Source organism: Phoenix dactylifera, chromosome 2, assembly GCF_051530095.1.
Source record: "Phoenix dactylifera cultivar Ajwa chromosome 2, Ajwa_hap1_PhDact_Kaust_v1.1, whole genome shotgun sequence".
In the NCBI taxonomy this organism is placed as follows: domain Eukaryota; kingdom Viridiplantae; phylum Streptophyta; class Magnoliopsida; order Arecales; family Arecaceae; genus Phoenix; species Phoenix dactylifera.
In genome coordinates, this window is record NC_143191.1 from 14043430 (window position 1) to 14070802 (window position 27373).

At 47.2% G+C, this 27373-nt stretch overlaps 1 protein-coding gene across 1 annotated transcript; it reads right to left on the reverse strand.

Moving 5' to 3' along the window:
- Positions 1–1744: 1744 nt before the first annotated feature.
- LOC120104858 (ABC transporter B family member 21-like) lies at positions 1745–26448 on the reverse strand. Its single transcript, XM_088715423.2, has 16 exons — positions 26373–26448; positions 12557–12624; positions 12314–12427; positions 11036–11140; positions 10590–10934; positions 10275–10329; positions 10002–10177; positions 9415–9636; positions 9093–9331; positions 7088–7613; positions 6556–6829; positions 5568–6430; positions 4982–5248; positions 3978–4241; positions 2390–2683; positions 1745–2265 (listed from the first exon to the last, which is right to left on the reverse strand). The coding sequence occupies exons 5-16, from the start codon at positions 10893–10895 to the stop codon at positions 1921–1923; spliced, it is 3831 nt and encodes a 1276-aa protein (XP_088571549.2). The 5' UTR covers positions 10896–10934; positions 11036–11140; positions 12314–12427; positions 12557–12624; positions 26373–26448; the 3' UTR covers positions 1745–1920.
- Between the last annotated feature and the right edge of the window lie 925 nt (positions 26449–27373).

Sequence of the window (27373 nt, forward strand, 5' to 3'; positions counted from 1 at the left end):
AAACTAATAATGCCGATGGGAAATCATCCTAGTTTGCAAGAATTACCAAGAGTTTATTATTTTGGAGGCTGCCCTATAGCTAATATAGTCGTTGCACTTGCCTTGTTCTCCTAATAACCTCTTTGATTGAGGCTTGAGGCCTAGCACATTTGTTTCTTGGTGCCTAGATAATCGAGCAGGTGCTTACGTCTGCTTAGGTGCAAAAATCTTTCTGTAAGTGTATGTAAGTTTATGAAAGATATTGATAGCAAGTAGCAAATTGCTGACAGATATCGACTCTCTAGTCAGTCTGCAATTAGGCTAGGTCATTTGAAGACATGATAAAACTGGTAATGAGACACAATTGATTAATTTTAGGAACGTAATCATGCAGTAAATGTCTGAAAATAATTCCTATCTTTTCTTTGCTATGATATTTTGCACCTTTGGCCAACGAAATCACATGCAAACACCCAGTTCCTAGGTCACTGAGATTCATTTCAAAACTGATAAAGCAATTAATGGTCATTGCAATTGTGTCAAAGAGCTTTCAATTGTCAATTGTGTCAAATGGCTATTAGTTCCATGTATCCTTTAATATGTTCCTTCCATCATTACATGTTCAGCAACATGATTTTGATTTCAACAAAAAACTGTCTTGTAGGTTGGTGCAATGGATTCCTTAATGATGTTTCACATATGTCAAATTTGCTGTGTTTTGTCATATTCACTTTACAGCAATTAAGCCATTGATCATTGTATTCCTTCAAGAAATTTTAATTAATTCCTGAGTGATGGTTTTGTCTATTCATTTGTAGCATTTTAAATTAACTAACATTAACATGATGAAGTAAAATATGAAACAACACCAGAAACATGCTTAGTGCTTGCAGGATCTAATCTTTATTTGGAGGTTTACAGTAAGCAAATTGCAGTTTTTGGCCACATTCCTGCACTATATAATAGGATAATAATAATATTTTTTTCCTTTTGCAAAAATAGGATTGCAGTCATATATAACTCAACTACATATCACTAGCATAGAAAACAAGCCTCTTGGATAATGCAAAATCAAGACAAGCCTCTTATATATTGCAGAATATTATCAACTTGGAAATAACAGCAGATGCATGAAAGCTGCCTTGTCTTCTTCCAGTGCCATATTCAACCAGATTTCGGAATCTTAACCTTCACATCAGTATATACCATTTCTTTGTAAAAAAGAGCTACCTACCTTTACAAACTCAATTTTAAAACAAACTTATAACACACCACCAGATTACACCATTTAATATGGATCTGTGGAACTTGATACATTTAAGTGAATCCAAAGATCACTTGAACATTTGGTATTGCTGTCAGATGACACATGAAGGCATTAGGTAACAGAAATGAAACCAAATACGAAGAAGGTAGGAAAGGAAGAGAAGAAGATCATGATTTATCGTGTCCTGTCATATTATTGCTTCTTACCTGATCATGCAGATAGTATCTAATATTACATATACTGCTGCCTTCCTTATGTCATCTTCAAAAAGTGAGAACCTTTGCACAAGGCTGGCAGGGTGCTAATAGTCATGTTAGCTCGAGGATGCTAGCCACTCGGCGATTATCAACGATTTAACAGGATGCCTATGACACAATTGAGTTTTGATTTCAAGGTTATCAAGAGTATAGTCATGTTCTCTAAAAAGAAAAAGTAACATGTTAAACAAGACACCTGATCTCATCTAACACGAATCCAAATAAATCAATTGCTAAGTGATTTGTTGAAAAAGGCTTCATTATATTGCTGGTAGTTGCTTTAAAAATAGGAGCTTCCACATACATAGGAGTCTTCACCCTTCAAAAGATGTCAAATGGCATCAAGGTTAGGCATTCAAACCAGTAAAAGTATTCATCTCTCACAAGAGACTAGAAATGAAAATCTGCAACGAAATATTAGCATTTGTGCAATGAAACAAGAGAGGCATAGGCCCCATTCTTGATGCCAATCAAGGCCTCATGATCTCCCTTCTCTATGATTACTCCATTCTTGACTACTGCAATTATATCAGCACCTCTGATTGTGGACAATCGGTGTGCAATAACAATTGTGGTCTGGTTGAGCATCATGCGGTCCAATGCATCTTGAACCACTCGCTCGGATTCGGCATCAAGTGCACTTGTAGCTTCATCCAAAAGCAAGATCTTTGGATCCTTTATTATTGCCCGTGCTATGGCTACTCGCTGCTTCTGCCCACCAGACAATTGGACACCTCTCTCTCCAACTGTAGTGTCATAGCCCTGCAGTATACCAGATTTGGGAAATGACAAACAGTATAAAAGACACTTCTCATCATTTTATCCATCAAACAGCTTGTTAACATTCATTTGATTATTAGCAAGAATATAGTTGAGATTATCTGACCTGCTGCAATGCACTTATGAACTGGTGCGCATTAGCTGACTCAGCAGCAGCTAAAATTTCTGCCTCTGTGGGCTCTCCTCCTTTCCCATAAGCAATGTTGGCCCGGATTGTATCATCGAACAAAACTGGTTCTTGGCTCACCAGACCCATCTGCTGTCTCAGCCATCTTAGTTGTAGCTTTTGTATTTCAAACCCATCAAGCAAAATTTGACCTGAATCAGGGTCATAGAACCTCTGAAGTAGTGAGACCACTGTTGATTTCCCACTTCCACTCTCTCCAACCAGTGCAACAGTCTGAAGGCAAGGTTAAGGTCATAAATAATACAAATTTCAATCAGTAAAAGCCCATGAATCAGATTGTGCTAGAAAATCATATGGATCGAATGACACCACGAAAGACATTTATCTAGATGTAATATGGAACACAAAAAACTACCACTATAACACAGTTCTAAGTCTATATTACTACTTTTATCTATACAAAATTGAAATACTTGCTTGGTTAAAAGTTGAAACATTTTGATTTCAAAAGGTCACATTTTAAGAATAGCTCGATTAGATTATGAGCAATGTAATGTTAGATGCTATAAATTATATAAGGAAACTTTTAGCTGTATGGATGTGGTACTTGGTTAAATAGTTTCTATCATAAATCATGATTAAGAATATTCACTAAAAAGAGATTATGTTATGCAACCAGGGGCGTAGTTGAACAGTAAAATGATTTTTTTTCACCAGATAGAATGAGGTTCTTTCATTTATATCATGGTTTCTTATATTGTACAAGTAGAAAAATCAGACATTCAGCATTTTCTAAAAAGATAGACTAGGTTTTTAGTTTCTTTCACAAAAAATATCACAAATCAAGAGAGGAGACATTCGAGGATATTTCAAGAGCGTGATGTTTCTTTTCAAGATTTTGCATATTTTCTTTCTTCTTACAAAGTTTATTATTTGATATATATATATATATATATATATATAGAGAGAGAGAGAGAGAGAGAGAGAGAGAGAGAGATTGGCTTGGCTACATTCAAGTGGATCTCAACTCAGATCTGGCCAGGTTTAGATTGGACGATGGGGGATCCTATATCAACGATTAGACAATGTGATCTATTACATCTAAATTGCCTACATACCGAAAATTATGTGATTTGGAGACCCCAAGCTTATGCATCAAGAGATCAAAACATTGGATAGTCTAAATAACACAAACTAATATATATTTTTTTGACCACTTTATGCTTAGGTGTTAGGGGTCTCCAAGTCACATGATTTTTAGGGTATAAGCATTTTAGAGGGAGTAGATCACATCTAACGGCTTGGATCATTGATATAGGACCCTTATCTTTCAATCTAGACCAACCTAATCTAGGTGAAGATTAAATGGAATGTAACCGAGTCTCTCTCTCTCTCTCTCTCTAAATGTAGAAAAACTATCGGCACATTGATAGTTTCTGTCAGAACGTACACAAACAGGAGCAAAAAAGACAGCATGCAAAAGGTAGAGGAATAATGGCATATGTGCTTTGATAACTCTCAAAATTGTTAGGTTGTGTTTCCATAATTTCATTCAAACATTAGTTACCTTTCCTGATTGAACAGCCAAGCAGAGGTCCTTGAAAATCTGGACATCTGGCCTTGTAGGATACCGGAAGCTGACATGCTGAAATTCAATATTCCCCTTCACTAGTTGTATGGTCATCCCAGAATCATCACTAGGATCTATCCTGGATTTCTGATCAAGGATTGCAAATACTGAAGCTGTAGCAGATTTAGCTTTTCTAGCATCAGGTGCTAGGAAGCTTGACTGGGAAATCCCTACTGCCGCAAAATTAAGTACAAAGAAGACCTACAAAGCATATCAAAACTATGAGCTACAATTACATTGAGGAGAAGGAAGTTGCGTTGTAATTTTGAAATGAGTTCAGTTTCATGAAGGCATTATGAAATAGGATGATATCTTTGATCAGAAGCATATTTATCATTTTATATCTAATTTATTTGTAAAACAAAGGATGAAAATAAATCTAGCTTTGTCTCTTTAGAGGTTGCTATGATGCTATCTGATGATTTTCTTCTCACAGCATGTATTCTAAATCAAGGAAAAAAAAAAGATCATGCATTTTGAATCAACAAATAACTCAATACATTTACTTGTTCCTTTCCAATGATTGATAGTTACAAGGGAATTCAAAGTGAAAATTTTTGAAAGAAAAGGCCAATATTTTCTCGAAACACCTTAAAATTTTCCCCTTCCCAAGAGGTTGGAATTTTGAGCAAGAAAATCAAAAAAGTTCTCTCCTAGGCAATTTATTTAAGATAAAAGTTACCCCAGTCAAGCATGAAAAGAGATTTCTCAACAACCTTCTCCTTAATTTCTCGCTACAACCAAACAAAGGAAAGTTCTTGACTTTCTTTTCTTTCTTTTCACCATAGAAAAAAAATATTTTTCTTTCACTTTCTTGGCAACTAAATAGAGCCTATGTTTCTGGAGCACAATAAACCAAAAGGATCGTTGATATCGTGATGCAAAAAATGTCATTTTCCCCTAATCACCAGTTTAGACTAATCAAATATATACCAACATACTTTAAAAATGTCTGTGGACGTAGTCTTGCCATCCTCTATAAGTCGTGCTCCAACATAGAAACTGGTTGCATACACGCAAAAAAGAAAAAAGTAGGACAGCCCAAAGCCCACTCCACTAATCAACCCTTGCCTTGTGACTATGTTTTTAGGACCTTCACATTTCTTCTGATAAAGCTCCAGCACCTTATCCTCAGCAGTGAAAGAAGCAACCGTTCTTATACTTCCAACCGCATCACTAGCAACCTGACTTGCTTCCTCATACTTCACCTGCAAAAGGAAACCATCACAAACAAAGAAGACCATAAAACTTCTAATAAAAACTATAACATGAAACTCCAAGTATTAGTTGAATGGAAATTGTAGTTTGAAGTTCCAAGTGTCTGAATTTGTTCATTGGTTTCATTTTTTTTTTGTAAAAGAATTTGTGAATGGGGCATTCATAATAAAATTTGGATCTTGCAGCAAATCCATTCAACCAATAAGAGTAATTTGCAATCCATTTTATCATCATTTTGGGTTAGAGGAAGAGTAATTCAAAGCAATAATGCAAGGAATCAATGATCTCCATTAAATTTTATAGTCAAACCTTCAAATCAGCATCAAGTCCCTTCATGAGTTTCATCTGGATCCATCCATTAACCGTGATTACAGGTACCAATGCTACTATTAGCAAAGCCAGCTGCCAGCAAGCAGCAACAGCTATGACCAGGCCAGCAATGAAAGTAGTGGCATTTTGAGTTATCAGCCCAAGTGCATCACCAACAAGACTCCGAACTGCAGCTGCATCTGCTGAAAGCCTTGCTCCAATTGCTCCACTGGAGTTCTCAGATTTGTCAAACCACCCAATTTCCATGTTAACAACCTTACCAAATGACATTGACCTGATCCTCTGTATCAACCTGGACCCAGCCACAGCAAAGAAGTATGCTCTAGCCGGAATTGATACTACGGTCACCAAACCAAGGACTACAAACATCAACGACCAGAACCTAGAATCCTTCCTGAGATTTGCTGGTGGTCCATAAAATGTATGAATTATACTGGAGAGCAGTACTCCAAAGATGGGCAATACTACACCACTGACTACTGCAGCAATTACACCTAACAGGACAACTGGAAGCTCTGGTTTGTTCAAATAAGCAAGGCGGCTGAGAGGCACTTCCTGATGATGCTGTGGTGACTCCCCATGGCTGGGTTTCTTCTGTGTAATTTCTTGAATGTCAGGTCCAGCAGGCAGTCTGAAGGACTCTGAGAATGAATGACGGCTCCTGCTAGCACCAGATGAGCTTGTTGATCTCCAGGAAGATGATCGTTTCCTCAAATTTACAGCCACTGATAAATTGCCCTGATCAGGAAGAGAATTTTGTTCTGAATCTTGGTTCACATCCTGCAATTGTGTAAGTCGAGAATACGGTCCATCAGGATTCTTGATGAGCTGATCATGCGATCCTGAAGGATATATGAAGGAATAAATCATTCAGAAATCAGATTATGACTCTAGAAGTTGTTGCCATGTTGCAATAAAGCTGCAAAGGGTGAGAAGTAAAATTTGATTGAATCTTCACAAATAATACCTTTTTCAACTATTGACCCATGATGGAGCACAGTGATCATATCAGCTTTTCTCACTGTACTCAAGCGATGAGCAACTATGACAGTGGTTCGATTACTCATGACTTTGTCTAGTGCTTCCTGCACCATCTGTTCTGATTCTGCATCAAGAGCACTCGTGGCTTCATCTAATAGTAGTATTCGTGGGTTCTTCAATATTGCTCTGGCTATTGCAACTCTTTGTTTTTGTCCCCCAGAGAGCTGTGTTCCATGCTCACCAACCAAGGTGTCAATGCCCTAGTAGCAGTATCATCAATTCAGTTATCATGTACTAACAATTAAAGAATTCAAAACCTTTATGACATCAAGAAAGAAAAGGAAGCCTTGTTCCATTATCTGCACTTAACAAGGACAGAGCCACCTTTACCTTTCCTATAATAGTTATGGAAAAGATTTGAAGTATTCTGTGAACATGTTTGATAACCATAAGCAAACAGTGTATAGTGATCAAAAATAGAAGGAAAGATAAATGTTTTGAAGTTTGAAAAGATTAACCTCAGGCAGTCTATCAATAAATTTAGAAGCATTGGCCAGCTCCAGTGCAGCTCTGATTTCTTCAATAGTTGCATCATCTTTGCCGTAAGTAATGTTATTTCTAATACTAGATGCAAAGAGTACTGGTTCCTGACTAACTAATCCAATTTTTCCTCTGATCCATCTGAGCTGAAACTCCTTGATATTTATTCCATCTATAAGAACTTCACCAGCTTGTGGATCATAAAACCTCTCAATTAGACTGATCACCGTTGACTTCCCACTTCCACTCTCTCCAACCAAAGCGACAGTCGTTCCACTTGGTATAATTAGAGAAAGTCCAGTGAATATTTGCTCATCTGGCCTAGCTGGATAGCTAAAACAGACATCCCTTAGTTCAAGATTTCCTATAATGTCATCCAAAATTTTTCCAGTAGTGTCATATGCATCTATCTCAGGCTTCCTATTGAATATTTCAAACATCTTGAATGCTGCCACTTTTCCTGCTGCAAATGCGCTTGAACATGGAGATGCCTGGCCTAAAGACCTGTAGAAATTTCATCAAGATGGACAAGTAAAAATTGTTGACATTCTCAACAATCAACAGAATAATATATGTGGGTTTCACAAGATGCATATATGTAAGCCGGTCTGCTCCCTTAATTCACCGGGGCATGCAGACTTCCAAACATTGCACATGGATACAGACTCATATGCATAAATATATGGGAACATTAATGCATGCAGTGGTTCCTTGCTAGTTGGAAACCAAGTATGAGTTATTGTTGACCTGGATGTAGAATGAATATAGCAGGAAAGAAGAAAAATATTAGGACTTGTTCATTATTGAATTGGGGAAGAGGAGGTAGTTCAGAGGTTGACAATTCAGTGGGATAACCCATATAGTTTTGTAGAACAATCTACTAATAAGAATAGCCATATACTAGCATTCAGAGTGGACTGGGGATTACATGTTCCTAGGGTCCATCATTATGATCTTATATTACAAAAATGCAAACATTTTCGTGTAATTTTAACAATATGTTAACTTCTGCTCCTGATATTTCTAAAACTGAGAAATCAAGTAATTATGTTAAGTCAAAGCTTAATCCGTATGAATGGATTATAAAAGAAGGTTCATTAATAAATCAACATAAAGCAGATTATTTGAAGAAATAAGTGTTTGACTCAGATATTTCATAATAGAACCTTTATAATCCAATAAGGCAGATGCTTGGCTTCTTGTGCAGATGTAGAAGAAACTGTGCTGGGAAAGATACCTACCAGTTCAAGCGAGTCTACTCATAACACATGATTGGCTTGACAGTAGCCCTGGTCATGGGAACTTATTATAAATCAACCCCATTTATCACATGAAGCGTTCTTATAAGAACTAAAAAATATATGAAATGGAAAAGAGCAGGGTTGCGGACGTTTAGAAGATCTGAAAAGGTTTTGCGCTCATTCTTTAAACACATTTCTTCTGCAAGGCTTATACATACTATTCTAATCCACAAGTTTATGATATGCATATTTAGTAGTTCTCAGGTTTAAACTACCAAATATTAGAAGTCAAGTAACTTTATAAACCTAGAGAAAAGATTGAATATATTCAGTGATCATTGCTAATGTCATCAAGAACTTTCAGCATTGAATGGAAATTCTACATAAAACTGCTACCGAAGTTGCTTATGCTTAATGGACACCATATACAAATACAAGCTAGAAACATATACATTTTATAACATCAATATACTGATAAGGTGAAAACTTATGATTTGCCATCAGATTTCAGGAATCTTGAGATCGATGTCATTTTGTAAGGGAGCAACCGCGAGCCTCAAGCCTCCAAGTGTTTCCATAATTTGCAATATGCAACTTACATCAAGCAGCAATAGATAGGAATCTAAAGGATCTTGCTACTAATAAGTAATTCATAAGTTCATAAAATAGAGAGGATTGGAGATTATATATATATATATATATATATATATCACATAGTGCATATTGGGTAATTTAAGCTTACATGGAACCAGTAACAACCGCGAAAATCACGTTAATAACATCTCCACCAGTATAATCTTTTTTCTGTATCATATTGGATCCAAACCATACACCTAAGCCATAAGAACAGATTATAATACCAATAGTCGCACCCAAACCAAAGCCTGCAGCTAAACCCTCCAGAACGCTGGCCTTGTAAACACTCTTTAGAGATCTATTATATTTTTCTACAGCCTGTTTCTCTCCAGTAAAAGAAGCAACCTGAAAAGGAATCAAAGCAGTGAGATCAGAAAAAAAATGAAAAGGTATTCTGATTTCAAAAGAAACAGAGGAAATGTTCTTACTGTTCTAATGGAGCCAATAGTTTGCTCCACTGTGGCTGCTGCCACAGAGTATGCTGTTTGCGCATTGGCGGCCATCTTGGTGATAGCAATAGCCATCACTGCCGCAGCAAGCACAACAAGAGGAATAACGGATAACATAACAAGGGTAAGTTGCCAGCCTTTGAAAAATGCTACTATAAACCCTCCTATAAATGATGATACCAGCTGAATGAACTTTCCAACCTGTAAATTGGAATAAAAACCATGACAAAGAAATCAAGGAGTTGAAAAAAAATATGGAGCTGAAGGTCATGAAAGATATAATGATGTAGGAAGTCTCACAATCTTTCAAATCCCAGACTAAGTCTAAACTTCTCCCAGGCAAGACAAGTATCTTGTAGTCAACTAAATACATTAAGCAGAAAGCATATATTTTTATTAAGTAAAGCAGCAATCAAATGTGCAGCATTACCTACACAGGCTGCTAATTAGGTACGGGTAAAATAAACATCAGAGGTTTGTAAGATACTGTTGGAATGTGTTTGAACTTATCCTGCAAGATGAAACGATAGCGTAAATGGAGATAGACAAAAGAAAGGCAATTGTACCTTTTCACCCATGGCATCTTGAATGAGATAAGTGTCACCTGATATCTTTCCAATGAGCTCTCCTGTATTTGCTTCCTTGTCAAAGAAGGAAATATCCTGTCCCAGTATAGCTTTTAAGTACAGATTCCGGATTCGAGCAGCCTGTTTTTCCCCAGTGGTTGTCCAGCATGCCACCTCTACCCAAAAACATTTAAGGTTTGCTCTTAGGTACAAATATAACAACCATCTTATTACTCTAACTACTGCCTCATGTTTATAAATGTATGTTCTTACGGAGGCATGATGCCACACCATTTGCCACGCCCAGGTATATGAACTTGAGAGCTACCTAATGAAGTGAGATCATAAAGTAGGTTACTTCGATTCACAAGTAACAAAATCAAGAAGATTCTACAACGTGATGGGAAACCAAGAACCAGAGGAACAAGGAAAACATATGCCACTAAATATAGAGCAGAAATCCTTAGAAACACTAAAAGATAACAAATAAATCTGGAACCAATTTAAATTGAACATAAGAGTTGGCATATACTATTTGAGTGATGATCATAAGACTACAAAAGAAGTTATGACAATCATTTTAGCCACCTTGGAAATTTCATGAACCACAATATGAACATCCGTAGTCTTCCCAAGTATGTTAATCAGTTCCCCAAAAAGAACTGTCATAAGTGGTAATGAGATCCCATTTGCTGCAGCTGCAACTGAACCAGTGACCATCAAAACAAGATCAGCTGTGTCAGCAAATGAGAAAAGCTTGTAGTAGGGGACACTATTCTTCTTTTCATCTGAGTCTTGCAGCTTAATTGTGTCTGCAACATCTTTTTCTATCTCTACTCCTTTGGACGTTGCATCAACTGAAGGATTTGGCATCTCCATCTCTCCCTTGGTCATATCTCTGCATCAGAAATCAGAACATTTCATTTGATTGCCCTGCAGTTCAACACCTCAAATAAGTACTCAATGATTAAGTAAGCATGGTGTCAGCACCTTATGAGCTGTGTCATGATAACAAAAGTTGGTAAGGAGATCACCAGTAGTTATACTCTAGAATGGTATTTGTTTAGATGATTGAATAAAAAATTCATCATTTAGTTCATCTTCTAGATCCATTGGCGCTTTCTGGTGAGAAGTACCCACTGGAAACAAAAAAAGGGACAAATATAAGAATCGCTGACCACTTCAAACTTTGATACTCAACACAAAAGGGTGTTCATAAAGCTTACAATCAGAAAGATAAAAATTATTGTTACTTTAGGCCTGATTGACATAAGGTTCAGGTTGTGGGGTTATAACTATGGAGTTCTAATTTACAACATTACAAAGTATGTACCAAAGAGACTTCTCTTTTTCCCCTTCATTCTGAAGCTTCCTATGTTCTTTAAAAATTGAAAGAGGACAAGCAGATTTTAAACTATGGAGCAAGCATCTGGGTCAACAGTTGACACATGATAACAGTATAATGTCCAAAGAGTTGATCAAGTAGTGTTTTCTCAGTACCTAGAAGAAATTGGCCCCTGGCATCTCAATGTTAACACAGTCAATTTTGAGGGAAGCATTCATGCAAGGAACAGCTAACAGCAAACAACGGTTATTTGTCAGGTGAAGTGAGGCACCGGCTGCCTGAATCTACCCTAGCAAATCTGGATTCTGGTTAGATACCAAGAATAGTTTTGGCTATACACATGGCCATAGTACGAGATGACACGGTGGCTAGATGTAATAAGTGTTTTGCATTTGGTCTTTACCAAATTTTGTGTAAGTTCAGTTTACAGTCTTGCCAAGTCCGGATCTTGACTGATCATGCATCAAGTGCTGTGAGGCACCGGCCATCCAATTAAATCTAAATTCTGGCTAAATAAGTTATTTATTTTGCTTGTACACATGACCTTGTTACAAGTTTATGTTTTGCAGACAACCAAGTTTCATTTGCCATTTACTTTGTGCTGTTACTTTGTTTAAGCTCAATCTCTCATCTCAGAAAGTCAGGACCTTGACTGATTTAGCAAGTTCAAATTTTGTAATTCAGCAGATAGTTTGAAGAAACTCAACAAAGAGTTCGATATCAAAATGAAGGGGAAATAAACCATAGAAACTGAAAAACTTCTTCCCAAAGGAACACGTTTCAACATGATTTTTACTTTTAAATTCATTGATTATTTCCGATAACTATTTACTCAAAGATCATTTTGACCAAATCAATATGAAAAGCATTTCTTTATTGATTCACACTGCCAGAAAAAAATATCTGATGGTCTGCTTATAATAATTTGAGATTTTTTTTTCTAATGATTAGGATCCCAAAGTCCCACCTGAACTCCAGAATATCTCAGTTTCTGACTGGCAGCACTGCATGGGCAATAAGAAATGGTAAGGGGAAGTTTAATTGGCCTTCTGCTACATCCAGTTCTGATTGATTGCTTAAGCTACAAGTAAAAGATATAGTAAATTTGGAAAATCTCATGAAGCAATATATCAAAATATGAACTACCTAATTATAATTAAATTTCTCAACAGTCCATTCTTTGGCTTGTCTGTGCAAGGAGGAATCTTACCTTACGATCCCTATAAAGATCCTTTTCTTCTTTTTAAAACGGACATTGAAGAAGACCACCCGAGCATGCTGTAGACAAGGTAAGTAAATTGATAGTAAAACAATTAAATTTCTCAATGGCATCATTTCATTACTTGCCCAAGCAAGCAGGTATCCTATCTTATGATCCATTTAATAAGTCTTCTTCCATTTAAAATGGCAGTATAAGAAGACTACATGAGCTAGTTGTAGCCAATGTAAGGCTCAATGCAATCATTAAATCACTTGTCTGTCGCACGCACGGTGGTGCCGCTTTCATGCAACAAAGGGTATTTCCACTTCATTGATTCTTCAACTACATGGGAGGCATTTTGGATCTTTCTGCTGTCTTGGTGAAAGAGGTGGAGAGGATAAAGACAATCACTTTGGAGATACCTCTTTTGTCTCATTGAACTGAGAATGACTCTTAAACTGACTCCTCCTAACATCCAATTCAATCAAGAAGTAGTTGAAAACATAGAATTTCGGCCACAATAATTTGGACCACTCGTCAGGCTGGCCCGTACAACACTATCATGGATTTGTTTCCTAAAAAAACTTCAGAAAAAAGAAAAGAGGGGAATCCTTTTGTAGGTTGGTCCGCATACTGTGCGAAAATTTATGGCTTTACGATTGTTGGGGGAAAAACCCCAAGTCATGCCGCCACGGAGGCGCTCGACTAAAGTGCGCCGACCGGAAAGGCGCTCGGCCGAAGAGTGCCGACCAGCAGGGTGCTCGGCTAGAGAGCACCGACCAGAGAGAGCGCCAAGAAGAAGCGCCCAACCAAAATGACCAAGTAGGGATGCTCGGCTAAAAAGAATCGACCAGAGAACGCCGACCAGAGAAAGCGCTTGCCTAAAGAGCGCCGACCAGGAAACCAACCAAAGAGCGGAAGTAAAGACGCTCGCCCAAAGGGCGCCGAGCAGAAGTACTATGAAGCAACCCCGCCACAGGGCGCCCCATTGGGCGACCAGCTCGGCTCGGCACCCCTGCCGAGCCGATTGCCTTGGACCAAATGTTCAACTTCCGCCTAACCCTCTAAGCCTGAGGGACTTGACAACTCCACCACAACCTGCCGCTATCTCCAAGCCATCAAGGCATAAGATCTCCGCAGGTATTCGGCACGACCTGCCATTAATGCATGAGACCCCCTCGAGTCTCCGATGCACCCAGTCATTTAATGAACACGGCTCAAGACGATCTCCGGATCACTGAACCATCAGAGCGTATGGCTCTTCCTGACCGCCGGTTCATTCGGTAATAAATGCACTTACCATCCACGAACCCCAGGCCCACTACGGCTGACGGTTCAACCACTCCAACGGGTCCGATCGACCGCGACAACTCCCTGATTCCGGTCTGATCCGGCCTTATTCTCCACCACGCCATTAATGGGCCAAATCGTGCCCAATTATTACAAAAGAGGACAAATTCCTCTGTCACCTCCCAGGTAACACAAATCCCCTTCTATAAAAAGGAACCTGGGAGGGAGAAAAAGGGGGGACCCCGGACAGAACTCTCCTAGACCGGGTGGAAAGAAGTAAACAACACAGACAATTGAGGACATCATCCTCTTCATCTTCTTTATCTTATCCAAATGTTCTTGCTGTCTTCTCCATATACTCTCTTCCCTGCTCTCTCCACATATCTGCCCCCTCTGACTTAAGCATCGGAGGGCCGGCGCCGGGGAGCCCGGCCACCGGTTTTCTTGCAGGACTTATGCCCCCCAGGAGGACGCCACCCGCCGGCACGCCATTGACCACCGCTCCTACGGCGGACTTGCACCCCTCCAGAAGGACGCCACCAGTCGGCGCACGGTCATCCACTGTCCCTGCGGCGGAGCCCCTCCTTCCCCTGGCTTCGTGGCGGCCCCCGGGTCCAATTTCCAGCAACAGTTGGCGCTAGAGGAAGGGCCCGAGTTCGCTGCCATGAAGTTAAGAAGCAAAGGGGCTTCCAACGCCTCTCGACGTCCTCCACCAAGTCCAGAACGTTCCGTTCGGAACTCACCACCTCCGGCCGAGTCAGCGCCTCAAGTTCGACCGGAGCAGTTTGATGCCCTGGTGCAGCAAGTGCAGGCGTTGGCTACCGCCGTCCAAAGCTTGCAACCCAGGGGCATTCCAGCGGCACCGCCTCCTCCGGCTCCAGTTCAACCGGAGCCTCCTACAAGCGGACTTCCCCTTCGAGGTCAGGACTCCCAAGTCCAGGCCTCCCTCTGGAGAGAGCACCCAGCCAGGGGCCACGGAGGCTGGCCACAGCCTTCAGAAGCTGAGTCGGTTCCAGGGCAACCTGCGTTCGAACGAACCGCTGCAGCAATCCTCCAGAATGATGAACTCGACAAGAAGGTCGAGAAGTTGGAGCGCCAAATCCAGGCCCTCCACCGAAGGAAGTCGGGGCGTGATGGTGACTTTGAGTTTACTACGAAGTCGCCCTTCTCTCCGGAGATTGAAGATGAACCGGTTCCGCTACGGTTCAAGATGCCCCAGGTGGAGCCCTACAACGGCAAGGCTGATCCCCTCGACCACCTGGAGAGTTACCGGGTCTTAATGGCCCTACAAGGAGCCTCGGAGGCCATGATGTGCAAAGCTTTTCCGGCGACACTCCGAGGGCCAGCCCGACTTTGGTTTACCGGGCTGAAACCGAGTACTGTCTCTTCCTTTGAGCAGCTTGGCAGACAATTTGCTGGCAACTTTGCCGCCAGCCAACCCCAGCGGCGGACGTCCGACTCCCTCCTAGACATTAAACAAAAGGAGGGAGAATCCTTCAAGGAGTACTTGGACCGGTTCACCGCCGCAACATGGGAGGTCCGGGAGCTTGACCAGTCCATCGCCATGTCAGCACTGAAGACTGGAGCCCGGTCTTACAGATTCCTCTTCTCGATTGAGAAGAATTTTCCCGCGGACCTCACTGAAATGTTCGCTCGGGCGCGGAAATACGCCAAGGCGGAAGAAGCCGTGGCAGCTAGGCAGGGCGGAACCGAGCAGAACTCCAAGAAGAGACGCCGCGAGGAGCGCGGCCAGCCCAGAAGCCCGTCTCCGCGACGAGCTAAGAATCCGCCCCGCCCAAAGAGTCCACCCCGGTTGAGGGGACCGCCACAGCAAAGGTCACCCCTCCGCCCGAAGTTCCCATTGCAGGCCCGTGCACCCGAAGGGAGGTATGAAAGATACACTCCCCTCAACGCTCCTCGGGCTGAAATCCTCATGGAGATTGAGAGTCGGGATCACATCCGGCTCCCACCTCCGAAGCCAGACACCAGAACCCGGCGTGATCCCCGGAAGTATTGCCGCTTCCACCGGGATCACGGACATGATACCGAGGAGTGTTACCAGCTCCGAAATGAGATCGAAGCACTCATCCGCCGAGGGGTGCTCGATCGATTCGTGCAAGGCCGGCGTGAAGAGAAGCGGCCAGCCGAAGGAGCAGCACAGCCTGAAGGCTCGAATGCCAACAGGCCCATCGCCGGCGTCATCAACACTATCCGAGGCGGGGCCTCGGCTGGAGAAGCTTCGGGGGAAGAAACCTCAAAGCGCCTGCGCACCTCTGAAGCCATCTCCTTCTCAGAAGATGATCTAGAGGGAGTCGAAACTCCCCATGATGATGCCGTGGTCATCTCCATGATCATAAATAAATTTGATGTAAAACGCATCTTAGTTGATAATGGAAGCTCAGCGAATGTTTTGTACTTTGGTGCATATTGTAAAATGGGGATGACCAAAGAACAGCTGCGGAGGATGAATGCCCCGTTAGTTGGATTTACTGGGGATTCAGTCCCAGTAGAAGGCGAGATCGACCTTTTGGTCACAGTCGGGCTCGCCCCCCGCGAAAGTACTGTGGGGATGAGCTTCCTCGTGATACGCCTTCCCTCGGCCTACAATGCCATCCTCGGAAGGCCAGGCCTCAACGCCCTCCGAGCGGTGGTCTCAACTCGCCACTTGCTTATGCGATTCCCCACCAGCCAGGGAGTCGGCGAAGTTCGAGGGGACCAAATGGTGGCAAGGCGATGCTACCTGGCGACCCATGAAGCGAGACGATCAGCCGAGGTGTCTGCCCCAACAACTGACCAGCCCACAACTGAGGTTATGGAGGCACGGGTCAACCCCCAGAAAGAGCGGGTAGAGCCTGGTGAGTCACTGATCCAAGTTCCCTTACGAGAGAACTTTTCCGAGCTAACCGTGCAGGTCGGCTCCGGCCTCGACGAGCACGAGAGGGGTCGCCTCGTCAACTTCCTGTGAGACAACATGGATATTTTCGCATGGTCGCCTGCAGACATGCCGGGGATAGATCCCGAGATCATGGTCCACCGGCTCCAAGTAAAGCCAACCAGCAAGCCCGTGCGGCAGAAGAAGCGAGGCGCTGCCCCTGAACGACAGCAAGCAGCAGCCGAGGAGGTCAGCAAACTCCTTGAGGCCGGCTTCATCCGGGAGATAGCCTACCCGGAGTGGCTCGCCAATGTGGTCCTCGTCAAGAAAGCCAGCGGGAAGTGGCGTATGTGCGTGGACTACACCGACCTGAATAAAGCCTGCCCAAAGGACAGCTTCCCACTTCCCAGCATCGACCAGCTCGTGGACTCCACCTCGGGTCACGAGCTGCTGGCATTCATGGACGCCTTTTCCGGATACAACCAGATCCGCATGGCGCCAGAAGATGAGGAGAAGACAGCCTTCATCACCGACGGGGGAACCTACTGCTACAAGGTGATGCCATTCGGCTTAAAAAATGCCGGGGCAACTTATCAAAGACTAGTCAGCCGGATCTTCAAAGACCAAATAGGCCGAAACATGGAGGTCTCCGTGGATGACATGCTGGTGAAAAGCAAGATGGCGCAGGACCATATAGCCGACCTCATGGAAGCATTCTCCACACTCCGAAAGTACCGGATGAAGCTTAATCCAGCCAAATGTGCATTCGGGGTCACCTCCGGCAAATTCCTCGGCTTCATCATTACACAACGAGGAATTGAGGCCAATCCAGAGAAGATCTGAGCCCTCCAAGGGATGACGCCTCCTAGGACGGTCAAGGAGGTACAGCGGCTCACGGGCCGAGTGGCAGCCCTCGGGAGATTCATCTCCCGCTCGGCCGAGCGCTGCCTTCCATTTTTTGCAGCCCTCAAGAAGCCAAAGAACTTCTTGTGGTCGGACGAGTGCCAGCAATCTTTTGAAGAGCTCAAGCGCCTACTGGCTTCCCCTCCCCTGCTCACGAAGCCTCAACGGGGTGAGCTCCTCTACTTATATCTAGCTGTCTCCCCTGTTGCAGTAAGCTCGGTCCTGGTCCGAGAGAAGGGCAAACTCCAGAAGCCAGTATATTATACCAGCCGGGTCTTGAGGGACGCCGAGACCCGATACTCCAAGCTTGAGAAGACTGCCTATGCTTTGGTCATCTCGGCTCGGAGGCTCCGACCCTACTTCCAAGCTCATACAGTGGCTGTGTTGACCGACCAGCCGGTCAAGCAGATCCTACAGAAATCAGATCGTGCGGGTCGGATTACCAAATGGGCCATCGAGCTCGGGGAATTCGACATCAAGTACCGACCCAGATCGGCGATCAAAGCACAAGCGCTCGCAGACTTTATCGTCGAGTGCACTATACCAGATGAGGCCAAGCCCGAGCCCGAGCCCGAGCCACCCACGGAGCAGACCCCGAGTTTGACATGGACTCTGCATGTCGATGGCTCTTCAAACTCGGGGGGTAGCGGAGCAGGGTTCATCCTCACCAGCCCGGAGGGGGTGGTCGCCGAGCAAGCCTTGCGCCTCGAGTTTTCCGCTTCAAATAATATAGCGGAGTACGAGGCACTTATCGCCGGGCTCAAGCTAGCCAAAGAGCTAGGAATAAAGGACTTGAAGGCCTTCAGTGATTCTCAGCTCGTCGTCAACCAAATTGTGGGCGACTTCGAAGCCAGAGACCCGACCATGCAGAAGTATCTTCAGAAGGTACGGGATCTCGCCTCGACCTTGGAATCCTTTCATATTCAACATATCGCCAGGTCGGAGAATCTTAGGGCCGACCAGCTGTCAAAGCTGGCGTCCTCTCGCATGAGCGAGCTTCCCAAAGAGGCGGTACTGGAATATCTCCAAAAGCCTAGTACAGACGAGCCCGAGCAGACCCTCTGCACCGAGTTCGAGCTAAGCTGGATGGACGAGCTCACCAGCTACCTGCAAGATGAAGTCCTCCCCACTGATGAACAAGAGGCTCGCCGAATCAAGCGCCTCGCCACCCGGTACATACTGTACGAGGGAAAGCTCTATCGGAGGTCCTTCACCTCTCCCCTCCTCAGATGCCTCCGCCCAACGGAGGCTGATTACGCCATGCGCGAAGTCCACGAAGGGATCTGTGGAAACCATCTAGGAGGGCGAGCACTGGCCCACAAAATTCTGTGCCAAGGATATTATTGGCCGACACTCCAGAAGGATGCTATGGACTTCGTCCAAAGATGTGACCGGTGCCAAAGGAACGCCAATGTTCAACGCCGGCCCTCGGCTCCTTTGACTTCTATCAGCTCCCCTTGGCCTTTTGCCCAGTGGGGAATTGACATTCTCGGGCCATTTCCACTGGCCACCGGACAAAGGAAGTTCCTGGTCGTCTCCATCGACTACTTCACTAAGTGGGTAGAAGCCGAGCCCCTTGCCCGGATCACCGAGCAGAAGATGCAGGATTTTGTCTGGAAATCCATTATCTGCAGATTCGGGCTTCCCCGCATCCTTATCTCTGACAACGGTCGCCAGTTCGACAACATCCATTTCAGAGAGTTCTGCTCCGAGCTTGGCATCGACCATCGCTTCACCTCGGTCGCGCACCCTCAGACGAACGGAGAAACCGAGGTAACAAATCGTACTATTTTGCAGGGTCTCAAAGCCAGGCTCGACAAATCCAAAGGGCAATGGGTCGAAGACCTATACAATGTCCTGTGGGCGTACCGGACTACGTTCCGCGTCCCCACCGGCGAGACTCCCTTCAACTTGACCTATGGGACGGAGGCCGTCATTCCACTGGAGATTGGACTTCCCTCTCCAAGAGTCGAGCACCACGATGCCAGCTCCAACTCTTCGCAGCTCAGAAGCAACCTCGACCTGATCGAGGAAACAAGGGAGGCCGCTCGAGTTCGCATGGCGAGGTACCAGCAAAAGACAGCTCGTACTACAACGCCAGGGTCAAAGTCAAGTCTTTCAGACCAGGAGACCTTGTTCTCAGAAGAGCTGAAGCCTCCCGACCAACTGAGCAAGGGAAGCTGGCCCCGAATTGGGAAGGACCATACCGAGTCACGCGCATCCGCCGACCCGAGACTTATCAGCTAGAGTCCCTAGACGGGACTCTCATTCCGCGGAGCTGGAGCTCTGAAAATCTCCGCGTGTACCATCAGTAGAACCCCAAGGGGTTCCTCATTATTCGATTATTGAATTTCATTCTATGGATTTCATTTCATAATTAATTTATGATTTTCGAGCTCACCGATTCTCCTGATTATCTCGTGGTGTCAGGTTTATCTCTCCTCCCCTGACCACGGTCGGGATGCCCTGCCACAACGGGATGCCCCGATCCGTCGGGATGGCCCGAGACGTCGGGATGGCCCGAGACGTCGGGATGCCCCAATATATTGGGATGCCCTGCCACAACGGGATGCCCCGATCCGTCGGGATGGCCCGAGACGTCGGGGTGCGGTCTTAAGTGACCAGACGAGCTCGGCTCGTTCTCCATCGGCTTCCACCGTCGAGCTCGGCTCGTGCTCCCCGACTATGAGTTGTGGTCCTCTCTGACCAGACGAGCTCGGCTCGTTCGCCTACCCTGACCACGGTCAGGATGCCCCGAGACGTCGGGATGCCCCGATCCGTCGGGATGCCCCGAGACGTCGGGATGCCCCGACTAAAGGGATGCTCGAGACGTCGAGATGAGTTGCGGTCCTCTCTAACCAGACGAGCTCGGCTCGTTCTCCATCGGCTTCCACCGTCGAGCTCGGCTCGTGCTCCCCGACTATGAGTTGCGGTCCTCTCTGACCAGACGAGCTCGGCTTGTTCGCCTACCCTGACCACAGTCAAGATGACCCTGGTCAGGATGCCCCGAGACGTCGGGATGCCCCGGTTACCGGGATGCCCCGGCTAAAGGGATGCTCGAGACGTCGAGATGAGTTGCGGTCCTCTCTGACCAGACGAGCTCGGCTCATTCTCCATCGGCTTCCACCGTCGAGCTCGGCTCGTGCTCCCCGACTATGAGTTGCGGTCCTCTCTGACCAGACGAGCTCGGCTCGTTCGCCTACCCTGACCACGGTCAAGATGACCCTGGTCAGGATGCCCCGAGACGTCGGGATGCCCCGGTTACCGGGATGGCCCGAGACATCGGGGTGCGGTCTTAGGTGACCAGACGAGCTCGGCTCGTTCTCCATCGGCTTCCACCGTCGAGCTCGGCTCGTGCTCCCCGACTATGAGTTGCGGTCCTCTCTGACCAGACGAGCTCGGCTCATTCGCCTACCTTGACCACGGTCAGGATGCCCCAAAACGTCGGGATGCCCCGGTTACCGGGATGCCCCAATACGTTGGGACGTGGTCTTCATTGACCAAACGAGCTCGGCTCGTTCTCCACCGACTTCAACCCACGAGCTCGGCTCGTTCTCTCTGCCGACGTCCTCGAGGAACGGACCCCGAGCAGAGGAGCGTCTTCAGTCGCCTCGGCGCAGGGACGCGCTTGGTACCAGGTACCCATTTATTTAATGTCTTTACATTATTTTATTCTTGGACTTCTCTCTGCCAACGTCCTCGAAGAACGAACTCCGAGCAGAGGAGCGCCTTCAGTCGCCTCGGCGCAGGGACGCGCTTGGTACCAGGTACCCATTTATTTAATGTCTTTACATTATTTTATTCTTGGACTTCTCTCTGCCAACGTCCTCGAAGAACGAACTCCGAGCAGAGGAGCGCCTTCAGTCGCCTCGGCGCAGGGACGTGCTTGGTACCAGGTACCCATTTATTTAATGTCTTTACATTATTTTATTCTTGGACTTCTCTCTGCCGACGTCCTTGAAGAACAGACCCCGAGCAGAGGAGCGTCTTCAGTCGCCTCGGCGCGAGGACGCACACGGTACAAGGTACTCATTTATGCTTTTACATTAATGTTTTTACATTATCTATTGTCCTCGGATCTCTGCCGACGTCCTCAAAAAATGGACTCCGAGCAGAAGAGCATTTTCAATCGCCTCGGCGAAAGAATGCTCACGACACCAAACTACTATACTATGGTGAATCCTTGTCACGAGCTGACAAGTATTCAACCCAATTGGTGGGAAAGAATCTGGTCCGCCCCGGTAACTCGAGGCTCGGACCCAAAGTTCACTAACTTTGTTAAAATTTAAGTCCCAGAGGCCGCCTTAGGGCTTGGTCGAATTCTGGACTAAGCTCGGAAAGACTCTCCGAGACCAAATCCCTTTGGCATAAGCGTTGAAAGACCGAGCAGTGGAGCTCGGCAAGCCGAACCTAAAAGCCCTGTGGCGGGTAAAAGCTGAGGCCCTAGAGCCCATATCTCCGGAACCTAAAACGGATCCGAGCAGAGAAACTTGGACTACAATAGGCGAGTTTCCGAAAAAGATATTCATTCCAAAAAGCCCGTAGGCTAAGTACGAAAATTCGGGTTTGGCCCTTACAAGTATGGGGGGCCATCCCGACTTAAACAAAAAAAAGCAAAAATTACACTAAGATTCGAGCTCGACCACTTCGGCTTTAGCAGTGCCAGGAGTGGTTGGCTCAGCAGCCGGGACCCCCTCGGTGGCCTCGGCAGCGATAGGAGTAGCCTCGGAGGCGACCTCGGTCACTTCGGGGACGGCTACGGCCGCCTCGGTCCCCGGAGTTTCTGCCTCCGCAGCCGGCCTTTCGACCCCTGCTCCCGGCTGGAGCAGGTTTACATCAAAATCCGGAAGGAGCTGCCGCAGTTGGTTGCGGAAATCCCGGAAGCCTTGGATTAGCCCATTCACGCCCTCCTCTTCTAGGAGATCGCGAAACTCCGCCGATTCGCGGAAGAGCTTCACCGCATTCTGAGCCTGCTCTCGAGCCTCGAGCTCCCGGGCTTCATGATAGACAGCCTTCCGCTCAAGGTCCCTTAGCCCCCGCTCAAGCTCTAAGTGGCGGCCGCGGGCATTCTCCACCTCCTGCCCACGGGCGGCCAGCGCCTGCTCGGCCTTGGCCAGGCGGCTTTCTGCGGCGCGCAGCTCGGACCTCGTCAATGCGTGCGCGCCCTTCTCCTCCTTAAGCTCTGCGGTCAGAGCTCGGACTCCCTCCTCGGATGCTCCAACTTTTCCTTGGAGCACCTGACGTTCGGCCTCGGCGGCTTGGTACTTCGCCTCGGCGGCTAGGTACCTCGCCTGGGCCTCGTCGTAACTGCGCTGGCACCTCCGGGCCTTCTCCCGGTATTCTTGGACTAGGTGCATCAGCATCTCCGTCTCGTGCAAACGCTATAAAAGAGACGAAAAGAAAAACGTGAGGCGCCACTAGTAAAAAATCTATACAGATTACACAGGAGGAAAATTTTACTTACCCGAACGGCGTTGCAGCGAGTGATGTCCATGAAAGCATTGTAGCTCATGGACTGCATCGCGGCCCGGTCAGCCGGGAGCAGCGCGAGCCGAAATACTTCGCGCGCTACTCGAGGATCTTCGAGGGCTGAATCGCCCTCGAACACCGACCAGGTGGGTGCAAAAGGCACCCGCTCTTCCGAGCCTGACGAACCCGGGAGGCCAGCGTCGGCTGGCCTAGATGGAGCCAACCCCAAAGCTCCCTGACTGCTCCCTGGTTCGGAGCTAGGGGGCTGGGGTCAGACGAGCGGCCGATCTGACCGCCGCACGACTATAGCGGGCCGTGCAAGCACGGGACCCGCGGATCTCCTCCCCTGATCGGCAACTGAAGCATCCTGCCGACCAGGAACTTGCGCTAAAGGCGCCGGGCACGGGGGCGCCCCTGAGGCTCCCCTGGAGCCCGAGCCCCCGGAATCCGCGCCGTCCCCCCGACCAGCATCGGGGCGCACGGGGCGAGAAGGGCCCGCCTCGGGATGTGCGGGACGAGAGGGGCCCGCCTCGGGATGCGCGGGGCGGGAAGGACCCGCCTCGGCTACTGCCGCCGCCGAGGGAGTCGAGGTTGCCGAGACCTTTTGCTTCTTCCTCGGCTCGGTGGGCTCACCTGAGAGCTCGGCTGCCCTCTTCTGGTAGCGGGCGTAGAGAACCTCGCTCTTGGTCACCATCTTGGCAATGTCTGCAAAGACGAACAAAATTAGAACATTAGAACAATTAAGGAAATGAAAGAGACATTGCTATTATCCTTACCCTGAGGACGTACCGAGCTCAGCCCCACGTTCACCAGAGCGTCCTCACTAATGAGGCCATTCAGCAAGATCCCGTCCCCAAGGCCGCGGATGGTGTCGAGGATCTCCTGCTCACGCGGAGAAAGCTGGGGGGGCCTGTTGATAGACTTAAGCTGGGCCGGCCCCCACTTGGGGTCAAACCCCCAGGACCGTTCAGAGCCAAGGAAGAAGAACTTCTCCTTCCAGCCATGAATGGACGAAGGGGCACCATGGAAGAGTGGCCGACCCGCCCGAAGGGCGATGTAAAGCCACTCCCCGTCTCCCGGATTCGACTTAAAGACAAAAAATCGCCGGAAAACGTTAACAGAGGTCGGAATCCCCTGCAGTAAACACAGTGACAGGAAACCCATCACTGTCCTCCAAGCATTCGGAGTGAGTTGCGCCGGGACCAACCGGCATACTGTCAGCAACTCATTCACGAAGCTGTGAAGAGGAAATCGGAGGCCGGCCCAGAGTGACTCCTGGTGCACTCCGATCCGGCCTACCGGAGGATCAGTTATCCGATCCCTTCGCCTGGCGGGTTCCAAACGGAACCCCTGAAGAGGAAAAAACCACTCTTCGGTCATTTCGACCTCCAGGGCGCTCATGGTGGATACGACTTCACTGGGGAGAGAACCCATTGTAGGAGAAGAAAAGGATTAAAAAAGCAAAAAGGACAACCTGGGAAAGATGCCGGAGAAAAGGGACTTCGGTCTGAGGAAGACTGGAAGAATAGAAAGCTGGAAGCAGAAAACAATAGGAAGAGGACAGAGGGCCCGGGGAGAGTTTAAATAGACCTCCCCAACGGCCCGGATCAGCGAGAAAAACGCTGTATCCTGTTTAGATGACGACGCGTGTCGGTCCAAAAGACAGAATGACGCATTTAATTAGGGCTAGCGCTTCGGACGCCGAAGCGCCCCATCGGATCGTGCGGCCCCATCATGAGCCCACGACGCGAGGACGCTTCGCAAAAAGCGTCCCAATAATGAGACTTTTCGGGAAGGAAGAGACGCCGCCTATTAAATACACCTCGAAGCGCTTGATAATTCAAAATGCGCAATAAATTAGGATTTTCGGAATCCGTAATGGTCCAACCAAAACTACTTCCCGCGCTCCAGCTGGTAGCCAACTGGAACTCGGAAGTCGGGGGGTAGTGTTGGGGGAAAAACCCCAAGTCATGCCGCCACGGAGGCGCTCGACTAAAGTGCGCCGACCGGAAAGGCGCTCGGCCGAAGAGTGCCGCCCAGCAGGGTGCTCGGCTAGAGAGCACCGACCAGAGAGAGCGCCAAGAAGAAGCGCCCAACCAAAATGACCAAGTAGGGATGCTCGGCTAAAAAGAATCGACCAGAGAACGCCGACCAGAGAAAGCGCTTGCCTAAAGAGCGCCGACCAGAAAACCAACCAAAGAGCGGAAGTAAAGACGCTCGCCCAAAGGGCGCCGAGCAGAAGTACTATGAAGCAACCCCGCCACAGGGCGCCCCATTGGGCGACCAGCTCGGCTCGGCACCCCTGCCGAGCCGATTGCCTTGGACCAAATGTTCAACTTCCGCCTAACCCTCTAAGCCTGAGGGACTTGACAACTCCACCACAACCTGCCGCTATCTCCAAGCCATCAAGGCATAAGATCTCCGCAGGTATTCGGCACGACCTGCCATTAATGCATGAGACCCCCTCGAGTCTCCGATGCACCCAGTCATTTAATGAACACGGCTCAAGACGATCTCCGGATCACTGAACCATCAGAGCGTATGGCTCTTCCTGACCGCCGGTTCATTCGGTAATAAATGCACTTACCATCCACGAACCCCAGGCCCACTACGGCTGACGGTTCAACCACTCCAACGGGTCCGATCGACCGCGACAACTCCCTGATTCCGGTCTGATCCGGCCTTATTCTCCACCACGCCATTAATGGGCCAAATCGTGCCCAATTATTACAAAAGAGGACAAATTTCTCTGTCACCTCCCGGGTAACACAAATCCCCTTCTATAAAAGGGAACCTGGGAGGGAGAAAAAGGGGGGACCCCGGACAGAACTCTCCTAGACCGGGTGGAAAGAAGTAAACAACACAGACAATTGAGCACATCATCCTCTTCATCTTCTTTATCTTATCCAAATGTTCTTGCTGTCTTCTCCATATACTCTCTTCCCTGCTCTCTCCACATATCTGCCCCCTCTGACTTAAGCATCGGAGGGCCGGCGCCGGGGAGCCCGGCCACCGGTTTTCTTGCAGGACTTACGCCCCCCAGGAGGACGCCACCCGCCGGCACGCCATTGACCACCGCTCCTACGGCGGACTTGCACCCCTCCAGGAGGACGCCACCAGTCGGCGCACGGTCATCCACTGTCCCTGCGGCGGAGCCCCTCCTTCCCCTGGCTTCGTGGCGGCCCCCGGGTCCAATTTCCAGCAACAACGATCATCCAGCAAATGCTGGCAAAGAAAAATAAATAGTCAGGCAAACCAAAAAGAATCCACAAAGAGATTATTTAATCTCACGTTTTCTGCCCTTTTTGGAGGCAGCTGCCGTTGAAGGGTGGGAACGCACTCGGCCACTAACGGTTGGGGACCTGGTAGGGCTCAGAGCGGATCGAATATAAGTTTTTATCCGTATCCGTTTATGATTGATGAATATTGTTGGGGGAAAAACCCCAAGTCATGCCGCCACGGAGGCGCTCGACTAAAGTGCGCCGACCGGAAAGGCGCTCGGCCGAAGAGTGCCGACCAGCAGGGTGCTCGGCTAGAGAGCACCGACCAGAGAGAGCGCCAAGAAGAAGCGCCCAACCAAAATGACCAAGTAGGAATGCTCGGCTAAAAAGAATCGACCAGAGAACGCCGACCAGAGAAAGCGCTTGCCTAAAGAGCGCCGACCAGGAAACCAACCAAAGAGCGGAAGTAAAGACGCTCGCCCAAAGGGCGCCGAGCAGAAGTACTATGAAGCAACCCCGCCACAGGGCGCCCCATTGGGCGACCAGCTCGGCTCGGCACCCCTGCCGAGCCGATTGCCTTGGACCAAATGTTCAACTTCCGCCTAACCCTCTAAGCCTGAGGGACTTGACAACTCCACCACAACCTACCGCTATCTCCAAGCCATCAAGGCATAAGATCTACGCAGGTATTCGGCACGACCTGCCATTAATGCATGAGACCCCCTCGAGTCTCCGATGCACCCAGTCATTTAATGAACACGGCTCAAGACGATCTCCGGATCACTGAACCATCAGAGCGTATGGCTCTTCCTGACTGCCGGTTCATTCGGTAATAAATGCACTTACCATCCACGAACCCCAGGCCCACTACGGCTGACGGTTCAACCACTCCAACGGGTCCAATCGACCGCGACAACTCCCTGATTCCGGTCTGATCCGGCCTTATTCTCCACCACGCCATTAATGGGCCAAATCGTGCCCAATTATTACAAAAGAGGACAAATTCCTCTGTCACCTCCCAGGTAACACAAATCCCCTTCTATAGAAGGAAACCTGGGAGGGAGAAAAAGG